Genomic DNA, 24,109 nt, shown 5'->3' on the forward strand with positions numbered 1-24,109 from the left:
GAACAGTCTCTAAAATATCAGATTTCCACCCACACCCAGGAACAGCTACTTGAAAAAGCAATAAAATAAACATTCACATCTGCTTATTTAATAGCATTATTAACAACCCAGTGCATTTGTCATTTTTTCCAGAACCCTTGAACAAGCGCCATTAGATTTAAAATCTTAAACATTCTTTAAAAGTACTTTAATTCACAGAAATCTTTGTTTCTAATATACAGTAGATGGTTACTTTTTAAAATCCATTCTCTTTTCATATAATCTCAGTATCTGACTATACAATAACTTTCTATCTATAGCATCTTCGTGTTTTCCAGTCCAGCTCGCCTGTGCTTTAGGAATATAAAACAAAAAAATAATAAAGTTCTATCCACAATTTTACTAAGGTCATTTCCATAGTTCTCATGTAAAGCTTCTCTTGGAAAGTGCAGTATACACATGTAATGATACAACACACGTAAGCAATACTTTTATTATTAAGTGTAGGTTTTAAAAGAAGAGTAATGTAGAGACACAACCGATGGGAGCTCTATGTACAGAATTTGTTCAACTAAGTGTTGGGCTGGGGGAGGAGATGGAGAGAGGAGAGGAGGAGTCACAAACGTGGGGTTCTTCCCTTCCCAGCGAGGTCAGCACAGACACATTCAGTCGCTCGCACTTTCGCACGGGGGAACTGCACCGCTACTAATACAGCTACAAACACAAACACGGGGAGCAGGAAGCTGGGGAGAATTCCACTACAGAGAGAGTCCTTCTGCTCAGAGAGGGCTTTCAAACACGAGATAGAAATTCCAGACTCGGCGGGAAGCCAAGGAGAACGAGCTGAGCGGATCCAGCTACGGACAAACCAAGCAAGGGGGGAGGAAAAGGGAGAACCCATCGAGTTGTAGCAGCACTGATTTCAAACCACCTGAACCCAGGGCATGCGTGGTCACAGAGACTGGGGTGGAGAGAGGCCCACAGGAATCTTTGTCTACTGAAACAATGGCTCCATACTGAACTGGGGGGCACTATAGCGGTTACAAGAGAAAATGGAGAACCCAGAACAGATACCAGATGCTTGACTAAAACCAGGATTAAAAATAGACAAACAGCCGTAGGACAATTTGTTTCATACACCATTTACAGTAGGTTGAGGGGAGTTTCTTTTTTTCCAGTCAAACACAGAAAAGAAGTCACAGAAAATACATCTGCTGCTGCCACAGCGCCCTTTTCACCCCAAAAAAGGTCAGTGAAACACTGGTCACAGCCATACTCACATGGATTTGCTTCAAAACCTCGTCACGCTTCACTTAGGGTCATTTCTGCAGCTTTAACAATCTGGGTTTTTTTTCTTTTTCCTTTTCTCTTTTTTTTCCCTTTTCTCTGTTTTCCCTCCCCCAGGAGGAGCAGTTTGATCCCAGCAGGATTGTCAAACAGCAAACCATGAGCTGGGGGCAGCTGGAAAACTCTTCATGTGCACCATCACCAGAGTATGGCCGGGAGGAACCTGGGGCTTCCCCCTCCTCTGAAGCAATTCAGAGCCTCCAGCTCTCCTGCCCCGTGTCCTGCAGCTCAGGATGGCCCTGCCACTGTCCCCTGCCCAGCCGTGGGGAACAGAACCAGAACCAGAACCAGAGCCCAAAGCACAAAGCAAAGGTGGGGCTGCCCTGCTCACGCCCTGCTCGGGGACAGGAGGCTGGGGCAGGGTCACAGAGCAGCCCCAGCTCCCTGAGCAGGGCCAGGGGGGCTCTCAGGGGGCTCCCCTGGCCACGGGACAAGGCAGAGGGAACCCACAGGGCCCCACCAGGCTGCCTGGAGAGCTGAGCCAGAACCTTCCCCAGGCCACGGGAGGACAGGCAGAGAGCTGGGTCACTGTCTCCTGTTGGCAGATTTTTCTCTTAATTAAAGGAGAAAAAAAGAAAAGAAAAGAAAAAAAAGCCCCAAAGAAGCACAAGGAAGGAAACTCTTCTGGCAAGGAAACCGGAGGTGTGGGTACGTTACAGAAACTGCTACTGTGTCACTGCTACAGGTCTATGAGCTGATCCACCAGCAGCAGAGACCTGGCTATGTTGGGAAGACTGGACTCAGAGCTTCCACTGTTGTTTCTAGAATGCCCACCTGAAAGTGTGAGAGATAGGAATTCAGTATTGAGCAGGACACACACACACACACATGACAGTTTCAGAAGTTCAAGATCAAGAAAGAAAGAAAAAAGTCAAAGCAAAACAGAGAATTTGCTCAAGCTCTTCTCGTTATTTGTACCAGCACAGCAATGAATCCCCTGCTTGCTGCTCACCCTCTCCCCCCAAACCAAAGCAGAACAGCAAATCCCTACAAACCCATTCTTTCCACAAAGCTTATCCAGAACCCTGTCCTTGCTAAGGGATCTCTAAAACAAATTCAAGGACTCCCACAGCCCACAGAAAGGACAGGCCAGAATTTTAAATCCTGAAATCTATTTTAGGAGCACCTTTGGGCGCTTTGAGCTGCTCCCAGGAGAACTGGGCTATCGTGGGACTGGGACTCGGGTACTAAAGGAGAGACCCAGGGAATGCTTTGGGTTGGAAAGGACCTTAAAGTCCATCTGGTTCCAGCCCCCCAGGAGGGGCCTGTCTTGGCCCAGAACTGGGAGAAATCCCTGACTTCCAGAGGAGTTGGTAATGTCTGAACTGTTCCTAACAAGTGTCAGCCTCTGAAAGCCAAGACTGGTGCAGAGCAGGGTTCAGCACATTCCTGCTGAGACCAAAAATGGGACTTAGGGAAGCCAAAAGGTTCTGTGACCAAACTGACAAAAAAAAAAAAAAAAAAAAAAGGCAAAAAAGCCTTAAAAAAAAAAAAGAAAAAAACACACACAAAAAAAAGGTCGTGGATTTGTCTTTACACCTCCCCAGGTGCATCAAAGGCTGAAACCACAAAATCCTTCCAGAGGGGTGACTGCAGAGAGGGGACCCAGCCCAGTGATCCTTCCCTGGGGAATGAGGGCTGCTCTGTCAGCCCAGCAGTGCCCACTCCCTGCCCCACAGGCCCTGCCCGCCCAGAGCTCCTCAGGGAGGTGGGACAGGGACCAGACTCCCATTTCACAGACTGGAACCATCTGCTGCAGCACCACTGCCCCAAAACTAATTCATAGATCCACTGCTTGCCTTTTTTCCTTCCCTTTTTCACTCCCACATCCTGGCTTACCTTGTGAATTTTTGGATATCAACACTGGAATTGGGTCAAACTCATCTTCTGTCACTTTTTCAGAGCCCTCAGGAGCATCAAAGCCTGATATCAGGTTAGTATCTTCTGCAGCATAGAAGAGAAATAAGGGTAAAGAAGCAAAGACAGCAGAGAGGCTGGTTAGAATTGCAGAAGTGTTAGAACACCTTAATGTTTTCAGAGACAGCGTTTAGAAGCAGGAGTTCAATTTAAAAAGTGGAATGAAGTTGGTAAGGCTGGGCAGGAAAGAAGAGAGGCGATGAAACACAGACGTGGAGGGGATCAAAGCAAACCAGGCAGGACCCAGAACAGAACCTGAGCAGTCCGAGGGCTCCGCTGGAAGCTGTGGCAGAGGCCTGGGTAAGCTGCCAGAGACTGAAGGTGCTCTTGGTCATGGGCATGGCAGAGCTCAGGCTGGCTCTCATGCACAGGGAGAGGAAAAGGGCTGGGGAACAGAACAAACCACAGAGGAAACCCCAGTCATCTACCTGAGACAAACCCGAGCAATGAAACAAGAAGGGCAACATGAAGGCAGATTTCCAAGGAGCTGACCTGCCTGGAGAGTGCCCAGATGCTGTGAGAGGCCTTCCAGAGGCCCCTAGGGCAGTTCTGGGAGATAATTCCACTGATTCAAACCACATCAGCTGCAGTTCAACACGTGGGAGAGGCACTGCCAACCATCTCCAGAGATGAGATGATTTATGCACCTCATCAGGCAATTACGTGTTTTCAGAGCCTCTCACACTCCCTGGGCATCACTCCTTGTTCCTTCAGACACCTCAAATACCCTCCCAGATCTGCTCCTCAGCTCCTGCATGAAATGTTCCTGAAAGCCCAGCAAGGACACATCAACCCAACAGTTTCCATGAACACAACATTCCTGTCTGACCAAGACTGAACAGGTCTGGGGAGAGGTGAGGCAAGAAAGGACTTGTGGAGCTGCTCTGGGGGATCAGAGCCAGGGAAAACAACCCTGAGGGAACCCCCTGGCCTTCCCCTTTAGGCTCCCATTCACGTTTGCTGTGACACCACAGCTGGACTCAAGAACTTCTCCTGATAAGGACAACGTCCTCTAGGGCTGGAAGAGCTCATCAGCCTGGGATGCCAACTCCAAAAACCACAGAAAAATTCCTTTTGTTCCAAAACCTTGTGCCAGATGATTATCAGGCTCCCTTCTGGAATGAATAATGCAGAAAAACCCACCAGTCTCAAATGGCACGTGGAAAAAGCAAACCCAGAGTGCACTCAGTGAGGAAGGGCTGCACACAGAGCCCACCCCCATGGAAAACAACACCACTTTGCACAAACTCTGTCTTTACAGTCAAGCTGAATAATTGATTTTTTTCCCCCTCCCTAGGACATCAGTGCACATGCCAAGTTTGAGCAGCTTGGGAAGCAAACAAAGCAGTGCCTTGGGGACAATAAAGCACCAGAATGGGTCAGAGCAGCTGTCCCTGTGAAGCAGGAGGGCCAGGGCTGAGAGCAGAGTTTACCTTTGTGAGGCTGAGCTGTGAAAGCTACAGGAGCAAACTCATCCAGGAGGTCAGCAGCAGGGTTAGAGAGCAGAGAACAGTCAAGCAGAGAGTCTTCCCCAGTGAGAGAGTCTGCATCCAGGTGAGCATCCCAGGGTGGCATTGGACAGGACACAAACAGTGTTAAGCTCTCGTTGTTGCCACATTCCCCTCACCCACAGGCGGGGTGGGAGCAAAGCCAGCACAGAAAGTGCCCTGCTCGTGATGGAGGAGATCCCACTGCTCCCAGGGAGGGCACAGAGCCCCCCCAGCAGGGCTCTCTGTCCCTCTGGAGCTGAGCAGGGGAATCCCACAGAGCCAGGACAGGGCAGAGAGGAGCTGCAGGCCCAGGGCACTCCCAGCAGACACCTCTGGGCAGAGCTCGAGTCCTGCTGCTGTGGGAAGGGGCCCAACCCAGGCTGCACAAGGAGAAAGGGCCAGGGGCTGTTTTGCTCCCCCCTGGGACAAACCAGGGACTGCTCCTGAGCTCTGAACCACTTCATGGAGCACGGCACCAGCACCTCCAGCTCAGGGAACACCACCACAGAATCTCCTGAGTGGGAAGGGACCCACAGGGATCAGAGCCCAGCCCTGGCCCTGCACAGACACCCCAAATCCCCACCCTGGGCATCCCTGGGAGCGCTGCCCAAAGGCTCCTGGAGCTCTGGCAGCCCCTGGCAGCCTGGGCAGTGCCAGCACCCTCTGGGGAAGAACCTTCTCCATCCCCACAGGAGAGGAGGAAGCCCAGAGCAGCCCCAGTGGCAGAGCAGCCCCGAGGGGGCAGCCCCAGCCCCAGGCCTGACCAACCTGTCCTGTTGGAGGCCACGGAGTCGCTGTGGGACACGAGGCGCTGGGCCAGGGGGGCCTCCAGCCCCGGGATCAGGCTCTCCACAGCCACGGCAGCTTGGCCTTCCCACGGGCACAGCAGCCAGAGGTTGGTTTGCAAGGAAAAGCACAAGGAGGAAACTGAGGCAGGAGTTGTCTGAATCCATTACTGACCTGCAGCGAGTGTCAGCTCAAGGGTTTGGTTGGTTTTGAAGCCTGGTTTCGGCTTTTGCTTGTTTTGATTTGTACAAGCCCAATTTGAAATACCCAGAGAGTGGAACAGCAGGTGCTAACACCTGCCCTGCAGCTGAACAGGAAGGAAATATCCACAAGATCCTTGGCCAGCAAAAGGAAAGCAGTGACCACTGGAGTCCCCTTGCATTCAGAGGAGCTGATCATTAAAATTCAGACAACTGCCAGAAACTGCCAAAGCAGAAGTTTTACTGTTACAGGAGTCATGTCCTTCCTTTCTGTCAGAGCCCCAGGTCGCACCTACCCCACAGCAGCAGCTGATGGCCACGAGCTGCAGCCTGCACTCCCTGTCTGCAGGGCACCAGGCAAGTAAAACCAATTCTGCAGCACCCAGAGCCCTGCCCTGCCTGGAGCTGCTGCTGCCCACCTCCATCCCCAGCACTCCCAGCTCCAGGGAACCCTCCCCTTCCTCCTCATCCTGCTGAGAACCAAGGGCACAGCCCAGCTCAGTGCCTGGGCCATGCTTAAACACCAACTCCTGAGCACATAAAGGCGTTTTTGCCATCCTCAACCAGCAATCACCTTCTCCTCCCAAGACAACACCCAAGACCCAGCAGAGCAGAGCAGCCACAAACTCCCCCTGCTCAGGGCCCACCCCAGAGGGAAAAGGCAGCTCGGGCCCAGCACCAGCCAGGGGCTGCTCTGGGAGCCAGGGGAGCATGCAGGGGGCACGGGGGGCACAGGGGGGCAGTTACCATTGGCAGGGTCTGCCGTGCTGCCGAAGGGGTCAGCCAGAGGCAGCAGCTCGGGCAGCAGCAGCGCAGGCTCGGGAGATTTGAGGCCCTCAATCAGTTTTTCTGGGGCAAGCAGGAAAAAGGAGGAAAGGAGGCAACAGTGAGAAAAGCAGAAGAAAGAAGAAGACACCATTAATGAGGGCTGGCAGTGCTGTGTGTGAGCCCCAAAGCAGGACCTGCACCACGGGTGGGAAATGGCTGCAGCACAGAGCCCTGAGTGCCCTGGGGTGGCAGAATCAGAGCTCTGAGCAGAACCCTGAGTGCCCTGGGGTGGCAGAATCAGAGCTCTGAGCAGAACCCTGAGTGCCCTGGGCTGAGCAGAGCCCTGAGTGCCCTGGGCTGAACAGAACCCTGAGTGCCCTGGGCTGAGCAGAGCCCTGAGTGCCCTGGGCTGCAGAATCAGAGCTCTGAACCCTGAGTGCCCTGGGCTGAGCAGAACCCTGAGTGCCCTGGGCTGAGCAGAGCCCTGAGTGCCCTGGGGTGGCAGAATCAGAGCTCTGAGCAGAACCCTGAGTGCCCTGGGCTGCAGAGTCAGAGCTCTGAGCAGAGCCCTGAGTGCCCTGGGCAGCAGAATCAGAGCTCAGCCACCCCTGCCATGCCAGGGACACCTCCCTCGAGCCTCCCTGGCCTTGGGCACTGCCAGGGATCCAGGGCAGCCACAGCTGCTCTGTGCCAGGGCCTCACCTGGTTCACTGCAAAGATTCTCTTTAACCCAATCCCCAGCTCCTTCAGCTCAGCTTTTCCTTCAGACCCTTTTCCAGCACATGCACACACCTGATGGAGTTTACTCAGTCAGTTTGCTCAGACTTTGCACCTGCAGCCTCCAGTGCCACAGACTCTGCTGCCATGCTGCTTTTACTGCTGCCCACACACCCCTCCAGCCACACACACTCAGGAAGCAGTTTAGGAAACACCAGAGTTAGGGAAAAACACCAATCAAGGTAATATCAGTAATGTCAACATCAGAAATACCAATCAAGAGATGAGAGAGGCAAAGGGGCTTGGGGTTAGAGCAGGCTATTAGAAAGAACTCCTGACCACGTTAAAAGGGAGCAGAGGGCAGAGCTGTGTGCCAAGGTGAGGACACAGTGCCCAGCAGGCACGGGGGGCACACACAGGGCTGTACTCACTGCAGGGCTGGCACCCACTGCAGGGCTGCCCTGGGCAGCACGCCCAGCTCAGCAGAGCACACAGCAGAGTCCTTTCCTCTGGGGGCCGGCTGGGAGAGAGAGACACAGCTGTGAAAATCCTGCCAGGGCAGGGCATCGCCGCTGGGCAGGGACCTGGCACTGCCCAGGGCTTCTGCCACGGACTGATGGAGTCTGAGCAGGGAAAACGGCCCTGCCTGGTGTCCAGCCCATGGCCCAGGCCAGGGAAGGCACTGCACCCCCTCTGGCCTGGGAAACGGGGCAGGGACAGAAGGGGAGTAAAGGGAAATGGAATCACAGAGCTTACAGGACAGCACTCAGCAGCTGTGCATGTGGCAGCCTGCTCAGAGAGTGAGAAAAGTTTCCCAGAACTGGCCTGGGAGACTTCAGGGAGCTGGAGATAAACAATGATAGCAAATTCTGATAACCTGCAGGTGTTGTTTTCCTAATATCTGTTTTCTTGTTATTCTCAAAGATTGTTTACAAATGGGCATCTTGTAAATTCTTCAATCAGGTGAAATGCATTGATTAAATGACCAATCATACTGTTAATTATTCTTTCAGGTGAAATGCATTGATTAAATGACCAATCATACTGTTAATTATTCTTTCAGGTGAAATGCATTGAGTAAATGACCAGTCAGGCCCACCTGTGCAGGCCAGTGTACCAAAGGAGCAGTTCAGTGCAGACTGAGGCCCTTAGGCCACTCAGCCTTCTGATGGCTCTGTGTCACTGCTTTTTAAACAGTGACAAACAGTGGCTCCTTAAGAGAGCAAAACAAGCAATTTCAGGTTCACGTTCAAGACCTCAAATATTTGTAAAACAGTAAATTCTCCCCTAAGATCAAGCTGAAGGCCCAGGCAGAAGAACACTGGATGCTCTTTACACTCATTTAGCTGGATTCTCATGGTCTGCTGGCTTTGTGGCTTTAAATCATCACACCCCCACCTTGTGCTCCCAGTGAACACAGCAATAAATCCACCAGGCTCCCACGTGAGCAGCTGCCCTTCTGCATCTTCCCAACTCGAGATGCAAACTCAGATCATTAGTGCACACCCACAGCTGCTGTGCATGCCCAATTGAGCATGTGCAATCACTTTATCTCAATGTGTCATCTTGGTGCAAATAAATCCTCAGCAGCAATACAGTTGTTTATTACAGCTCTTCTAAACACCCAGGCAGAGCTGGGCACCCAGTTATCTACTCAGAATTTATGGGCCTGGAGCAGAGTTATGGTCATTACAAACATCTCATCCAGTGTTGTGTTCCCAAAAAAACAAAATACCCTCCCTCCATCAGTCAGTGACCCAGAGAGAGCTCCCCTGACCAAGCCCAGGATCAGTCAGAGCTGAAGCCTGAAATCAGCTCATTAAGAACAACTTGGCTCATTGTCCTGCACATACACAAGGAAATATGTTTTCAGCATGAATATTTAATTCTCCCTTGTTTTAACAGATGTTTTGCCATATTTTTACATCCCTCTTGCCAGCTCCTCTTCCTAGTTACAGTTCCATGAAGAGCTGCAGCCATGACACAGGGGAGGAAGAGGAGGGACACAGTGACACCAGCCCTGCAGCTGTGCCTCTGCAAGGCCTGACAGGCACTCAGGTGATGCCACCTGCACCTCCAGCTGCCAAGGGGAGGAGGGTGGTGGCCTGAGCTGAGCTTTGGCCAGGTGAAAACCTGAGCCCAAACCCAGGAGTTTGGTCCTTTCTGCTGAATTTACAAGCAGACCCAGAGCAGTTCCCAAGCCAAGGACTGCTCTGTAGCCCCAGCCCTTGGAAATATTCATGAGACCTCAGGTTTTCCTTTAAAAAGAACAAACAAACGAAATTGTCTCTTCTGGGTCCTCCAAGACCCAGAGCTGGGCTAAGGATGAGGATGGGAGCTGCAGTTGTGCTCTGGGGCTCACACGTGGGACCTGCCTCACACCTTCACAGAGAGAGGCTGCAGGATAAAAACATCCCCACATTCCCAATCCCACTGATTTGCAAATAAGCTCCTAAGCACTTACATAATCTGTGCTAAAAAGTGTTGGCTGCTGCAGTCAGAAATGTGCACAGAAAAGGCTCAGAAGCAGCACTGCAAAGTAAATGAAATAGCACCAACTGCACTGGAAAACCTTGCCAAATCAGAAAAGGTCACATGTAACTTGTGCTTCTCAAGATGCTCAGATTTGCAACAGACTTTGGAAGCCAAAGAAACACTGACTCTTAGAGGAAAGAAAGATTAACAGTAATAAAACCTACAATTCCACGGTTGGAAGCCATTTGAAAACAGCTTAAGTCAGAGGCAGGTAATTAATCACCTGGGGATCATTTCTCTCTGGAATGGTTTGTGTTGGGAGGGAGCTTAAGGCCCATCTCACCATCATTCCATCCCACCCCAGCCATGGCAGGGACCCCTTCCACCATCCCAGGTGCTCCCAGCCCCAGTGCCCAGCCTGGCCTTGGGCACTCCAGGATCCAGGGGCAGCCCCAGCTGCTCTGGGCACCCTCAGGGCACAATTCCCAATTCCCAGGCTCCCACCCAGCCCTGCCCTCTGGCACTGGGAGCCATTCCCTGGGTCCTGTCCCTCCATGCCTTGTCCCCAGCTCTCCTGGACCCCTTTAGGCTCTGAGGCATCCCTGGAGCCTCCTCTGCTCCAGACTGAACAACTCCAGCTCTCAGCCTTCCCTCCAGGAGAGGTGCTCCAGCCCTCCCACCCCTTTTGGGATGCTGAGCCCCTGAAGGGACCCACCCCCATTTCTGAGATCAGCCCAGGCCCTGCCGTGCAAAGCCCCAGTGCAGTGAGGCCGGCAGAGCCTGGCAGTGCCCAGGGGTGCCCAAGAGAAGCAGGAGCCCCAGAGGGCAGAACAAAGGGCAGGACTGTGCCCCCAGCTCGGGTTACCTGGGGTGTCGGATAACGGGAGAGGAGTGAAAGGATCAGGCACAGTCAGCAGAGGAGGGCTAGAGTCCAGACTCAGAATGTCTTTCGTTTTCTCAGCTGGGAGAGAAGAGGGAAGGAAAAGGAAAGAAAAGAAAAGGCAGAGTGAACAGAGAAAAGGAGAAGGCACAGAACAAACCCCAGCACAGGCACAGCCACACACAGGCACACTCTGACCAAGTGTGCCACTAAAAAGAATAAAAACCCAAACAAAACTCCTGTTACCATGCAGCTGTCCAGCACAGCTTGACCCACAGATCTCAGAACATTTCCTGGCAGGGAAGAACTGTTATCTGCCTTCACAGCAGCACAAAAGGTGAAAGGTTTCACAAAGGACACACAGTCTGCAATAAAATCTGCAGCAAAATTGTGCAGCAGCCAGGCTGGGACAGGCTCCTGTCTCTGAGGAAAGAAAGAGAAGGGCTGGAAGTGCCCAGCCCCAAAATTCCCAAGGTTCCTTCCTATGCCAAGCCCCAGGACTGGGAAGCCAAGGGGCACTGCAGGAACTGACCATGGTACAGCAACCACAGAGCACACAGATGCTCCTCAGGCTTTGCAGAAGGTGCCTTACAGCTCAACGTGGAGCTGCTGCAGCTCAGCATCACCCACACAGGCTGATGGAACACCAGAAACTGCTCACAGCTGGACAAACCCAGAAAGCAACTCCCCAGGACTTCAACTCCCTCATTCTCTGGTAAGAACCAACACACCAGGCTCAGTTATGAGCTCCTCTGAATCTCCTTTCATAAACAGAAATAAGCACAAATGGATTTGTCACCCCTTGCCCCACAAAGGATTCTTCAGCCTTTTCCCAGGCTCCTCTCACCAAGAGTTGTTTTGTTTCAGTGGGGAGGCATCAGCCAGGAGTATTTGTCACCAGGGGAGGATCCCTGGCTTCTGGAGCTCCTGGAAGCAGCTTTCCACCTCTGCTTGGCAGGTCTGAGCTGCCCCCAGCGAGAACTGAAGCTGAAGCAGTAGAAATGAGCAGCAGCACTCACCAAGGGTGTTTGGCATAGAAGGGGCTGCTCACAGCAAACCCTGAGACACAAGGGCCAAAGGAGAACCAGACAAGGCCCCACAGGCAGAGAAACTCCTCAGAGCAGCCAAGGTGGAGCCACACAGCCCAGCCAGTGCAGAAATTACTGCCTTCATCACTCCACGTGTCAGTCATGGGGCTGTGCTCCCCTCCAAGGGCTTTCCCTGCTGCAGAGGTGTTATCCTTGTTCCTCTGCTCCTGCAGACAGAGCAGCAGGCCTGGCCAACGCCTCCCAGCCAGCTCCCTCACTGCACATGGCAGGTTTTACTCCTTGTGATGAGCTCCATGGAACCTCCTCACACTAAGAACCTTCCTTGGGAACTCAGGGCTCAGCTTCTTCCCTCACCACAAGCCCCACCTCTGCCTCCACAGTCTCTGCCACCCAACTGTGTCATTCCCTCCTGTCCTGAAGTGCCAGCCCCATTCCCTGCAGTTCTCAGTGCCCATACACTCTGTTTGTACCAGTTTTCCTTCCCTTTCAAAGAGGTTTGACCAGGAGCTGCCCTCCCATGCCGTCCATGCTCCCAGACTCACCTGGCCCAGCAGGGAAGGAGGAGCCACCGAAGGCATCCGTGGGGGCTGCGGGCTGGAACCCTGGGAGCAGGTTCTCTGTGGAGCTGCCTGCCTTCTCTGGAGCTTTTCCTGCAAAGCACACCCAGAGTTAGGGGGAAACCTCGATTCGGAAACATCTGTTCTTCTGTTCTATTCTGAAAGCAGGCTGCTCATCTCTATTTCCAGGACACTGTTCCACAAGTGCCTCAAGGTCCTTGCTGCAAATCCCAACTTGCAGATAAAGCAGAGTTTAAACTGCAGCTTCCACAGGCACCTGAGTACCAGTCAAAGCAGCTGGTACCTCTGCCTTGGAGGCACCACAGAACTGCAACCACAAAGCACCTGGAAGGATTCAGCCAGAGGGTTGCAACAATATGGAGCACCTGAGCAGTGCCTGCCCAAAACCATCCCCAATAATCCCTGAATAGTCCCTGCCCAAAACCATCCCCAGCCCCTGAGCAGTGCCTGCCCAAAACCATCCCCAATTCCTGAGCAGTGCCTGCCCAAAAGCATCCCCAATTCCTGAGCAGTGCCTGCCCAAAACCATCCCCAATTCCTGAGCAGTGCCTGCCCAAAAGCATCCCCAATAATCCCTGAATAGTCCCTGCCCAAAACCATCCCCAGTCCCTGAGCAGTGCCTGCCCAAAACCATCCCCAGCCCCTGAGCAGTGCCTGCCCAAAACCATCCCCAGCCCCTGAGCAGTGCCTGCCCAAAAGCATCCCCAATTCCTGAGCAGTGCCTGCCCAAAAGCATCCCAAATAATCCCTGAGCAGTGCCTGCCCAAAACCATCCCAAATAATCCCTGAGCAGTCCCTGCCCAAAAGCACCCCCAATTCCTGAGCAGTGCCTGCCCAAAAGCACCCCCAGCCCCTGAGCAGTGCCTGCCCAAAAGCATCCCCAATAATCCCTGAGCAGTCCCTGCCCAAAAGCACCCCCACCCCATGGCACCTTCCCTTCCAGAGCAGGCAGGTGTTACAGCACCCAGGCACCTACCATCCCCCAGCTTGGCAAAGTCCTTGTTCAGCAGCTCCTCAGCTGTCAGCTTGGAGAAGTTGTCATCATCAAAGGGGTTCCACGTGGACACGTCAGGGGGGTTGTAGACGTTCTGCTGCGAGGTCCTTGGCGAGCCCGAGGGCGTGGTGGAAGCAGATCTGGATGGGGTCACCCCAAACAAGAGCCATTAACCCACCTGAAACCCCCTGGCCAGCACCATCAGCTGGTGCAAGCCACTACACTCTGATGACTTCTGATGGCTACACTCTGATGGCTTCCCAATCAAAACATGCAGTGTAGGTTACTGCAGTCCCCGCTCAGAAGCCTGGGAGCACTGAGGCTGAGCACCAGCATCTCAGGGGTTAAAACCAACAGCCAAAAGGCTTCTTGCCTGTAGACACTGTCAAAGTGACCTAGCAAACACTCCTAGGGAATCAGAGCTCCATTAAGATCTCCAAGACCATCGAGTCCAACCTTCAGGAAGTGCTGGTGTCAAGCAGGGAGACTCAAGTGCACACCGGGGCTGTGGCCCTTTGGGAGCCAGAGAAGGGCCTGGTCACCCAAAGCTTTTTGGGACTTCAGGCAACTCATGAGCGGCAAACACTTCCCAGTGCTTCCTGCCAAGCCCTAAACTGAGGTCTTGAAGGCAAAGATTCACTCAGAGTTTTGTGCCTACCTCCATTCAGAGCTTTGCATCCAACACCTCCCAGAGCCTGACCCAGCCTTCACTCCACACCCCACACGGGGCCCTGGGACTACTCAGACTTGCTGAGGCTGAGCCCCAAAGCCCTGGGCACCTACTTGGACGTGTTGAGGCTGACCAAGAGCTGACCCCCCCAGGCCCTGGCCCATACTTGGACTTGCTGAGGCTGAGCCCCAAAGCCCTGGGCACTTACTTGGATGTCTTGAGGCTGAGCCCCAGGCCCTGGCACCTCAGACTTGCTCAGGCTGACCAAGAGCCGACCCCCCAGGCCCTGGCACCTACTCAGACCTGCTGAGGCTGACCCCCAGGCGCTGGCACGTACTTGGACTTGTTGAGGCTGGCCTCAGCAGCTGCAGCCTGCAGCAGCTGGGTGGATTTGCTGGCGGGCACGCCGAACACGGCGCTGTGGGTGACGTCGCTGAGGATGCGGCGATGCCCCGCGCGCTGCGCCTTGGGCGACGAGGGCGGCGTCAGGGAGCCCAGCTTCTGCCCCTGAGCCTGCTGCTGCTGCTGCTGCTGCCTCTGAGCCTGCACCTGCGCCTGCCAGGGGAGGAAAGCACAGGGACCTCGCTTAGAACGGCAGCCATGGGGAGAAAACAGCTCCTGATGGAGCACACAGTGTCCCAGCCATGGACTGGGGAGAAAACAGCACCCAGTGTCCCAGCCATGGACTGGGGGAGAAAACAGCACCCAGCATGGCAGCCATGGACTGGGGACAAAACAGCACCCAGCATAGCAGCCATGGACTGGGGAGAAAACAGCACCCAGCATCCCAGCCATGGACTGGGGAGAAAACAGCACCCAGTGTCCCAGTCATGGGCTGAGGATGGTCTGGAGGGGAAGAACCAGATAAAGGGGTTTGTTGCTCTGCAGTGTTTCAGGATTAGTGCACAGGCAGTCTCTCCCCTTGCTGTGGTGCAGCTCTGGAGGTAAAACCTCCATTAGGACTTGGCAAAGGCTGGCTGAGCTCAAACCTGCTCAGGGGTAGTGAGGCTGAGACCCGGAGCAGAAGTGGAAAGGCTCAGATCAGCATTCAGGAGCTGGCAGAGGAGCATTTGTACCCAAGTCCCAGTGCCCCAAGGTCTCACCCCCTGCTCCTGTGGCTGTGCTGGGGGTGCTGTGCCAGCCTGGGCCTGGGCCTGCTGCTTCTGCTGAGCTGCTGCTGCTGCTGCTGTGGTCTTCTGCTGCATAGCTGCCTGCTGGGCCAGCAGCTGCTGCTGCTGCTGCTGCTGGTAGTAGTTCTGCATCAGCTGCTGCTGCTGCGCGGGCGCTCCTTGCTGCATCACTGGGAACTGGGAAACAGTTGCTGGTTGAGAGGCTGGAGGTGTGGAGGACCTAGAGCAAATCCTGCTAGAGGACTGGGGACACACAGAAAATTCCTACAAGCTGCACCCTTCCCCCTAGAAGAGCAGGAAACGCAGAGCTACAGCCCTGCAGACACAGATGTGATGAACCCGGTGCACACACCCACCTGCTGAGCCTGCATCATCTGTGGCTGCTGCTGCTGCTGCTGGAAGAAGGCAGCCTGCTGCTGCTGCTGCTGCTGCTGCTGCAGGAGCTGCTGCTTCAGGAAAAGCTGCTGCTGCTGCTGCTGATGCTGAGGGGTGGCCTGGGGCTGCGTGGAGGGCACCTGGGGCTGTGCCTGGGGCGCTGCTGCTGCCTTGGCCTGGGGCTGGGCTGGAGGCTGCTGGGGGGCTGCTTTAGCCTGGGGGGTGCTGGAGGGCTGGGCACTGCCCAGGGCAGCCGGGCCTGCAGCTGGCACAAGAACCAAAGGCAGGGTTAGCTCAGTGCCTGAGGCACGCGGGGCAGGGAGCACACGGACACATCACTCACCCTGGGGCTGAACGGCTGCCTGGGCTGTGGCTCTCTTCCTGGGCGTCAGGGCTGGCTGGATGGGCAGAATGCCAGGGTTGGGCTGGGTCTGGCCTGCTTTAGGCCTCTGCCGGGGTGCTATGGACGTTTCTGTCGTGGGGATGGGGTCTGTGAGCCTGTCAAGGAAGGAGGAGGAGGAAGGGCAGTGAGCACAGAATGTGTGTCTGGGACACAGAACACACAGCAGGGGTAAACGCTCACCCACACCTCAGCTGGGTGTGAGTGACAAAGGTAAAACACTCGTGGGCACCCAGGCACAGCAAAAGCTCCTGCATGCATTCACCACAATTAATCCAACCCTGTCCTTCTGGCTTCTCTGCCAGTCGTGGCATCTTCTGCTGGTGGACAGCTGGGACTTGTCAAAACCACTCAGCTTACATCCAACTATTTCCTACAACATATTGCTTGAAACCACCCAGACTTCTGAATGAGCACATGAAGGACACCAATCAGCTCATGAGCAGCTGGTCCCTTTGGGCAGAGTTGTCTGAACTGCCATCTTTAGATGCACTTTAACTTTGCTACATCCACCCCAGAATCAGGCCACTGAACTCTCCTGATCAGGGTTTACTGAGCTCCAAAAATGCACAGCAAGAGAGAGGAGCAGCCATGCCCCCAGCTTTCTGTGGTTTGGAGATACCAAACTGATAACTAATGAACCTGATATCAGATTGTTTCCGAGTCAGGGAGAATAACTTGGCAACTGAAGTCCCCAAGGAAGCAGCTGAATCCACCTTTGCTAATAAACAGCAGAGGCAACAGGCAACAAAAGAGGGAGTAAAAAGCAGGTGGAGTTACCTGGCCTTTGGTTGACTCTTCTTTGCAGCAGCTTCACTTGCTTTAACTGGGTCTGGGAGTTTAGCAGGGATTGGAGAGTTCTGCAGATCCCAAAAACGCCCAATTCGGTATTTTGAGGGCAGAAAACAGAGTCAGAAATAATGTGCAAAAACATCACAATAAAACAGAGACATCTGGGGATTCCCAAAGCAATTACTCCTCAAGGGGACACATAACAAACACCACAAGGTTTCATGTCATGGGAGACAGGAGTCTGGGGGGAAGAAAAGAGGGCTCAGCTTTTTGACCACTGAACATGGAATATGAACACAAAGCTCCACAGCACAAGTTGGGCGTTTTTAAAAGACAACCAGGGGACAGTAGTGACAAAATTTATTCATGATGCTATAAAAACACAGGCATAATAGAACCCAAACTACCTCTTATTCACAAAGACCAAAATAAGCACCTGAACATGGAGGAAAAGCCCTGATTTCTATTCATGATAAAACAACATCATAAAATGCCTGTCACAGTGTCCATAACAATGTAAGAAAATAATTGTCCACTGTATTTTCCAGCTGAATTCTCTGAAGACACACCAGGAAGGGGCAGATGGTTGTGTAAGGGCTGATGCTGATGCAGTTCAAATGCCAAGTTCCAGAACTGCTGCTCAAACCCAAGTGCAGGCCAAATTACACAGGCTATGATCAGAGTGCCTGGAAATCAAATTGCTTTCCCAAGCATGGCCTAATTTTCCATGTTCACATGCACAAGATCTCTTGGTTGGCCTCACACTGGTGACTGGGTGAGGAGGTAAATCAGGGACAAACAGAATGAGACACCCTGATTTCTGACACAAAAATCCAGACCAAACTGTGCTGTTACAAACAAGACCCTCCTGATTACAGGACTGGGGAACAACCAAGAGGACAGGGGCAAATATGGCTCAGTGTCCATCCGCTGCCCCTCAGGCCACCCCCTGCTCACCTGGACATTCTGCACTGGGCAGTCCTTCTTGGCCAGCTTGAATGCAAAGTAGGAGACCTGATAAATGTCAGGCCTCTTATCAGGGTCTGGCTCGAGCATGTACCCTTGAAGAGATGGAGATGCAGAGATCAGAGCAGCAGGACCACAGAGAGGGCAGCACATCACACTGGACACAACACAGGAATTGTCTGTGCTGCCAGGAGCCCTGGCAGAGGTGCCCAGAGGAGCTGGGGCTGCTCCTGGAGCCCTGGGAGTGTCCAAGGCCAGGCTGGAGTCACCTGGGACACTGAGAGGTGTCCCTGCCATGGCAGGGGTGGCACTGGGTGGGCTTTGAGCTCCCTCCAACCCACCCAACTCCACATCTGGTACAACCAGGAGCTAGCAGAGTCCTGCCTCCTCCAGAGCAGTGCAGCCAGCATGGACCAGGACAGAGCTTCCACCAGAGCTGGGACCCCCAAGGCTCTGGGGCAGGGAGGGGAAATGCTGCCTGGCCAGGGAACAGCACTGGGTGGGACTGGGCACTTCCAGGTGAAGCACAAAGGGCTGATGCTGGAGTGCCAGCAGGGCAGGGAGACAGGGCAGCCACAGGCACCACTGCAGACAGCCCACAGCAGCAAAGAAAATACCAGCCTGCTCTGCAAACACATCCAACCCTGTGTGAGTCAAGGCTGTGGCTAGGGAAAGGAAAAAATCAAAAGCTGTGCTGGAAACAAGAGAGCTGCCCCAGCTTTGCCAAGAGTAGTGCATTGTACACTTAATTACACATGCACTCCAGTCAGTGGGATATTTATAAATCATTTCAGTTCTGTTTCCCAGTTCACAGGAGATGAATTCTTATCACTAGCCTAAGTCCCCGTGGTCTTTTCAGTTCCTTATCCAAACAGATTTATTACAGCAGAAATACATTTCTGCACCAACGGCTGATTGTGCAAGCTCCCGCAGGACTCACACCAAACAGCTGTGTGTGCTCCTGCCCTTCCACCGAGCTCACTCCAGCCTGGCCAGACTGAAATCTCTGTCATGACCACTCCAAGTGATCTCCTAAAGCAGCCCAAGATCCCTGAAACCTCCCCTGTGTGCAGGAAAGCCCTGGAAAGCAGAGAACTCCTAGTCTGGGGCAGGGTGCAGGAGCAGAGCCCCGCAGACACTCACGGATGAGGCAGTGCATGTCCTGGGAGTGCCTGGAGTTGTCTGGGATGGTGAAGTTGCCATCACAAATGGCCACCTGGCTCTCCCCAAAGGGCAAGGTGAAGTAGCACAGCTTGTACAGCAAACAGCCCAGGGCCTGCAGAGAGAGAACAGGGCAGGGATTCACCAGGCGAGCACGGCAGGATCCGGGGTCCTGCTGCTGTCAGGCCTGCCCCAGCACCCTCTGAGGGACCTGGGACAGGCTCAGCTGCAGGGGGAGATGAACACAGGCAGAGCTCTCCTCTGTCAGACTGGTCTGGGGGATTGCTCATCATCACACGACCCCGAGTGTCAGTGAACAGGCAAAGCCTTTCTGCCACACACTGGGAGCAAAGAGCAAAGCAACAGCACAAATAAATGGCAACCATCACCATTAATACATCCATTGTGACAAAGAGAAACCCAAACTGTTTCCAAGATTAAGTCCAAACAACCTTTCAGCTGCTATAAATAAATGCCAGGGAAGTACAGCTCATTCTGCAGGCTGCCAGGTTCTGCCACCCTTCCCTCTACTGCCACGCTGCTTTTGGCACCAAGAACCACCACCCATTGCAAAAGAAAACTGTTTTTGCACAAAGGGCTAATTATGAAACACTCCCACCACCTCAGAGGGGGGAGCAGGAAACATTTCCTAATCCTAAGAAACTCACCATCAGCTCATCTCTTTTTGTCACAGGATTTCACAATGAAACTGCAGGCTGGCTCAAAACAACCTCGGTAAGATTTCAGGAAGAGGGAGGTTCCCAGCAGGACAAGCACTGGAGCAGGCCTGGAAGCTGAGGCCCCAGCACCATACACTGCTCTGGACATGCTCCAAGTGTCACTGGAACACAGCTCCAGGCGTGCCAGGAAGAGCAGAGCCTTTGGATCTCCTCAAGCAGATCCTGGTTCTGCTCTGGCTGCCTCGGGGCCCTGTCCTTTCCCACTGGCACAGCTGTGACCTCCTGCCCAGTCCAGGGCTGACCCCACAGACCCCTGGTTCAACCTGCTCCCACCACAGGAGCTGCTCACTGAGGGCACTTCCAGCAGATGTCTCACCAGCAATTCTCCCTCTTGCAGATGCAGAACTATTGAACACAGGTCAAAACTCTCTGCTTCTACCATGTTACCTCCTAGATCAGGGCTTCCAAAAACACAAAACAAGCTCCCAGTTAGCATTTTAAACACCTTTAAACACAGGTGCTGAACTGGCACTCCAAACAGCACAGACTCTGCCTCACGTGTGTCCCACCAAAGGGGACCAGGTGAGGCAGGAATGGATTCCAGCACAGCTGGATTCTGTTCCCACCACGAAGGAAGAGCATGGCAGGATTGCCCTGATCACCAGAAACAGTGCAGAGTTTGGCCTCTGGCCAGTTTGACACCTCAGCCCTGTGTTACACAGATCTGCACACTGCTGCTGCTGGGGCAGGGCCATTTTCTCAGGTTTGTACTCAGTTCTGACCAGAACTTTGATTCCACACACCAGCAACCCAGCCCAGGCACCACGAGCCACAACACTCTGAATTTTCTGGTTTAACTCTTATGATATAAAATCAGGTTTGCCCCATTCAGCCCTCTAAATTCAAAGCACACAGGAGGAGCACACACATCTGCTGCAGCAGGAACTCATCAGACACATCATCAGAGGAATTGTGCCTTCAGGAACTGCCCAGGCTCCCAGAAAAGCAGGCCAGCCCTGTTTCCCTGCCCTGGCAGTGAAAGGATGCCCAGGGGTCCCAGACTTACCCAAATGTCTGCCTTTGTAGTGATGAGTTTGCCACTGTACAGGTTCACCATCTCTGGGGCTCTGTAGGACAACGTCGTGTACCTGCAGGGGAAGGTGGGTCAGGGGTTCAAAAGGGGGGTAGCAGCTTTGTCACATTGCCAAACAACTCAAAATTCACTTTTTCCTTACTCATTTTAAGGAAAGAGATGCTAAAGATACCTATTGGAAAAATGTTCTAAACAGCATCACCTGCTACACACCTCAAACAGTAAAACACCCCTCAAACTGCCCTGGGAAGTAACCACAATCCTCCCTAAAGCACAGAATTAAACAGTAACCACAATCCTCCCTAAAGCACAGAGTTCACCACAAAATATGCAGTCATTTTAGGAACAGAAACATTCAAGGATTCAAAGCATTAACAAGGTCAGTAATCGAATGTCCTCTGCAATGCCCTCACTGCAGGGCTGTGCCCAGCTGTATTACAGAGATTGTAACTGGATATGGGGCTCCCAAAAATTACATTTCCACACCAGGAGTCCTGCTCAGAGCCACTGTGGCGAGGGATGGGTCACTGTGTACCTCAAACCACAGTGAGAATCTGCCTCATCTTGAGAGATCACAACAAACAGGAAAGCTGGAAACTGCTCCACAGATGATGAGGCTCCTCTGATGAGATTTCCTGCCAGCAGGTCTGTCACTGCTGCCTGCTGCTTGCCCTGAGCACAGGAAAGCACTGCCAAAGGCAAAGGTTTTGTAGGCTTAGGTGTACAAGTAGGGCACTCCAGGGGGACTGCAAGGCTGGATTAGGAGCACTCTGAAAACTCCATTCAAACAAACCTAGGAAATCCAGGCAGGTGTAGCTGAATCCCAACAAAAAAAGAGGCATCTGTAGCCATTTTTAAGTGGATTAACAGGAGTGGCCAGTCTGCAGCAGTGATGGTGTTAGAACTAAGGCAAGGCCAAGGACCTGGAGTGTGCTGCACCCCTGGCCCAGGGCTCACTGAACTGCAGGTGAACCCCTTTTAAAAAGCACCAAGGGGCACCAGGGATGCTGCCAGGACAGCTGGCAGTGCTGGGGCAGGAGGAGGAGCTGGCCTGGACCCCTCCAGGGGCTGGCACTCCCCAGATCAGCCCCAGTCAGCGCCCAGAGCCGTGGGGAGCGGAGCTCAGCCAGGATGGGACCGTGCCAGCCCAGCCTGGAGCTCAGAGAAGCCAAGACAGATGAAGGACAGACAGGCTGACCCTGCTCAGGGCAGAACAGGTCACTGCCTCGCCGAGCAGGGGCTGCTGCTCTGCATCAATCTCAGCTCCAAAGCAATGACATCAAGCTCCGTTTACTGTCTCACCTTGCCCCGGGCACTCGCTCACCTGCAGCAGCAGCCACTGCCATGCAGCACAGGCAATCTGCTGAGCACAACCAGCCCAGCACAAGGGAAAAGCACCCTTCAAACACCATCACAGCGGGCTGGAAAGGAAAAGCACACTTACTTCTTGATCTCCTCCTCAACTGCGTTCACCCCCTCTGTCTGAGGGTTCTGGAATTTGTTGGTAGCACTCCCAAAGTCACACAGCACGTAGTGGCCACGGTCATGCAGCAGGATGTTTTCAACCTGGGAGCATCACAGACAGACACAGAATCACTCAGACAAAAAAATATTCAGGGTTTGGCTTTTTTTTTTTTTTTTTCAGATGAGTCAAGGTTTTAAGTGCCTGAAGAGATATCAGACATATCTGACACTGAAGTCTAAAAGTGACAGCAAAGAAAACAGGCATCAAAACTGTCACATCTCCTAAAATAGACATCAAATCATGGAGGCACTGCTCTAACACTGCCTTCCATCCTGCCACCCCTCCCTTCTCCTCCTGCAGGCACATTTCCCTGCCTCTTGCAAGACTTCAGTGTCCCAGAGCCTTTGGAGCTCAAGGTTCCTGAGCTACTGTGGCCCTGCTCTGGCACCTGAACTGGGGACAGGAGATCCAAACGGCCCCAGATTTACCAAGTAAATCTGTAACTGTAACTCCTCACAGTCCATGGGGCAGGCAAACAGTAACACACACACTTCCATATTCATGAAATTAAAACACATCCCCAGGTCTCTGCCTGCATCTTACCTGTCCCTGAGGGTCTCACTCAAAACAAACCTCAGCTCATGCTCTCATTGATTTGCTTGGTTCTCAGAGTCTGCTGGGTGCCCACAGGCCCTGAACAGGGGCTGTAGCAGCAGAGGCTCCCCCAGGCTGCTGAGACCCCTTTCTTTCAAATACGATTTGGCACCTTCAATCAGGCAACAGAAACAAATGAAACCAGCAGAAACCTTCTCCTGTGCATTAACAAAACTCTACCTTGCACCCACCTAAGGAAATTGCCTGTTCCACCACTGACTTTAAATGCGTGAAACCCCGTGTTCAGATCTTTGCTTTGGCAGAGCATCCCTGTGCTCCAGCTCCTCATCTGTGCAGCAGCACTAACAGCATGTTCTCTGGAGGGAACACACCATTTTTCATGTCTTTATCTTCAATCAGTGTCAAATGCTCAGATACAACAACGAGATAAAACATACTGCTCATAGAGCTCAAAATAAAAAAAAAATCACCACATAAGCGTTTGCTAACAAAACCCTTTGGAAGCAGAGCTCCCCATCAAGGATGGTCTTTACAAGAAGGAAAGAAAAAGAAGGAGTCAGCATTTTAAGCATCAGAAAACGCAGCCAAATTAGAGCAGCTGAGGGGGAGAAGGCTGGCTCGAAACCAAGGGTTAAACACGCCCCTTCCCCTGTGCCATCCATCTGCTCTGAATCAAGCACTGCACACAGATGTTCTCCCCAGCACAGCAACACTGGCCCCGTTATCCCCTGCTCCCTGCAAGCACTGCTCCAGCATCTCCCACTCCATCTGCCTGAGCAGGCTGATTGCTCACTCAGACACCCTGAAAGGTTGGTCAGGCATCAGCACGGGACCATCCAGCAACCGGGTCTGATCAGCAAATGCCAGGAGAAGGAAAAAATAATCACAGCAAAAGGAATGACTGCTACCACTGCCAGGCCAGAGAAAAGCGGCTTTAGAAGGAGTATGAAGGTGCCTTCTTCTGGTGAAACACTCAGGAAGCTGCAGCCCCGAGCACAGCCAGGGGTGACACAGGATCCTCACTCACAGCGCCATGGCCCCCTTGCCTACAGAAATGCTGGGGAAAGGCTGCTGTCCCCAGCTGTTGGTCACCTCCCACCAGCTGGGGACTGTGCCAACAGGAGGCTGCTCTGCTTCAGGCAAAGCCTCTGGGTTAATTCAAAATCAGAGCCAGGGGCCACTGAAACTCCTCCAGCTGCACTTGTGTGAATGGCTGAGAGCTCATTCACAGCCTCCAGCTCCAGAGCAGCATCAAAGAGCTGCAAGGCAGAAAAGGGCTCCAGGGCCCCCAGCTGCCTGCAAAGCCAACATCTGCCCCCTCTTCAGCAGGGTGACATTCACCCCAAGAAAACATCTACAGGTTCTTCCTTACACACAGAACTTGTACTAAACCTCTCTGGCCCTTCATCTCTCTTGGCTTTGCAACTGCCCCTTGACAATATTACATTTTAACACAAATAAAGTCAAAATATATATAAATATTAATTCTGTGCTCGTGCTTAGATCCCCAGAGGTCACCATGACAGAAACAATACACTACCCAAGCAGAAAACATCTCCAAGCAGAGAAGAGCCAAGCCTGA

At 53.0% G+C, this 24,109-nt stretch overlaps 1 protein-coding gene across 3 annotated transcripts in view; it reads right to left on the reverse strand.

The window, feature by feature from the left end:
- Window positions 1-66: 66 nt before the first annotated feature.
- The window catches only part of AAK1 (AP2 associated kinase 1), a 50,411-nt gene continuing 26,368 nt past the window's right edge, over window positions 67-24,109 (reverse strand). The window contains exons 6-22 of one of the 3 annotated variants that reach the window (XM_036396829.2): window positions 21,892-22,013; window positions 20,421-20,502; window positions 18,657-18,789; window positions 17,505-17,608; window positions 16,536-16,615; window positions 15,699-15,853; window positions 15,337-15,620; window positions 14,954-15,157; window positions 14,188-14,405; window positions 13,163-13,320; window positions 12,151-12,258; window positions 10,545-10,640; window positions 6,467-6,568; window positions 5,502-5,603; window positions 4,677-4,787; window positions 3,166-3,270; window positions 67-2,100 (exon numbers count right to left, since the gene is read on the reverse strand). In XM_036396829.2, the coding sequence (XP_036252722.1) occupies window positions 2,006-2,100; window positions 3,166-3,270; window positions 4,677-4,787; window positions 5,502-5,603; window positions 6,467-6,568; window positions 10,545-10,640; window positions 12,151-12,258; window positions 13,163-13,320; window positions 14,188-14,405; window positions 14,954-15,157; window positions 15,337-15,620; window positions 15,699-15,853; window positions 16,536-16,615; window positions 17,505-17,608; window positions 18,657-18,789; window positions 20,421-20,502; window positions 21,892-22,013 (2,259 nt within the window). In that variant the 3' untranslated portion in view covers window positions 67-2,005. The remainder of the gene's footprint in view (window positions 2,101-3,165; window positions 3,271-4,676; window positions 4,788-5,501; window positions 5,604-6,466; window positions 6,569-10,544; window positions 10,641-12,150; window positions 12,259-13,162; window positions 13,321-14,187; window positions 14,406-14,953; window positions 15,158-15,336; window positions 15,621-15,698; window positions 15,854-16,535; window positions 16,616-17,504; window positions 17,609-18,656; window positions 18,790-20,420; window positions 20,503-21,891; window positions 22,014-24,109) is intronic. The other 2 variants (XM_054517544.1, XM_054517545.1) reach the window with 2 other exon arrangements.

This window comes from Molothrus ater, chromosome 28 (assembly GCF_012460135.2).
Source record: "Molothrus ater isolate BHLD 08-10-18 breed brown headed cowbird chromosome 28, BPBGC_Mater_1.1, whole genome shotgun sequence".
NCBI classification, from domain to species: domain Eukaryota; kingdom Metazoa; phylum Chordata; class Aves; order Passeriformes; family Icteridae; genus Molothrus; species Molothrus ater.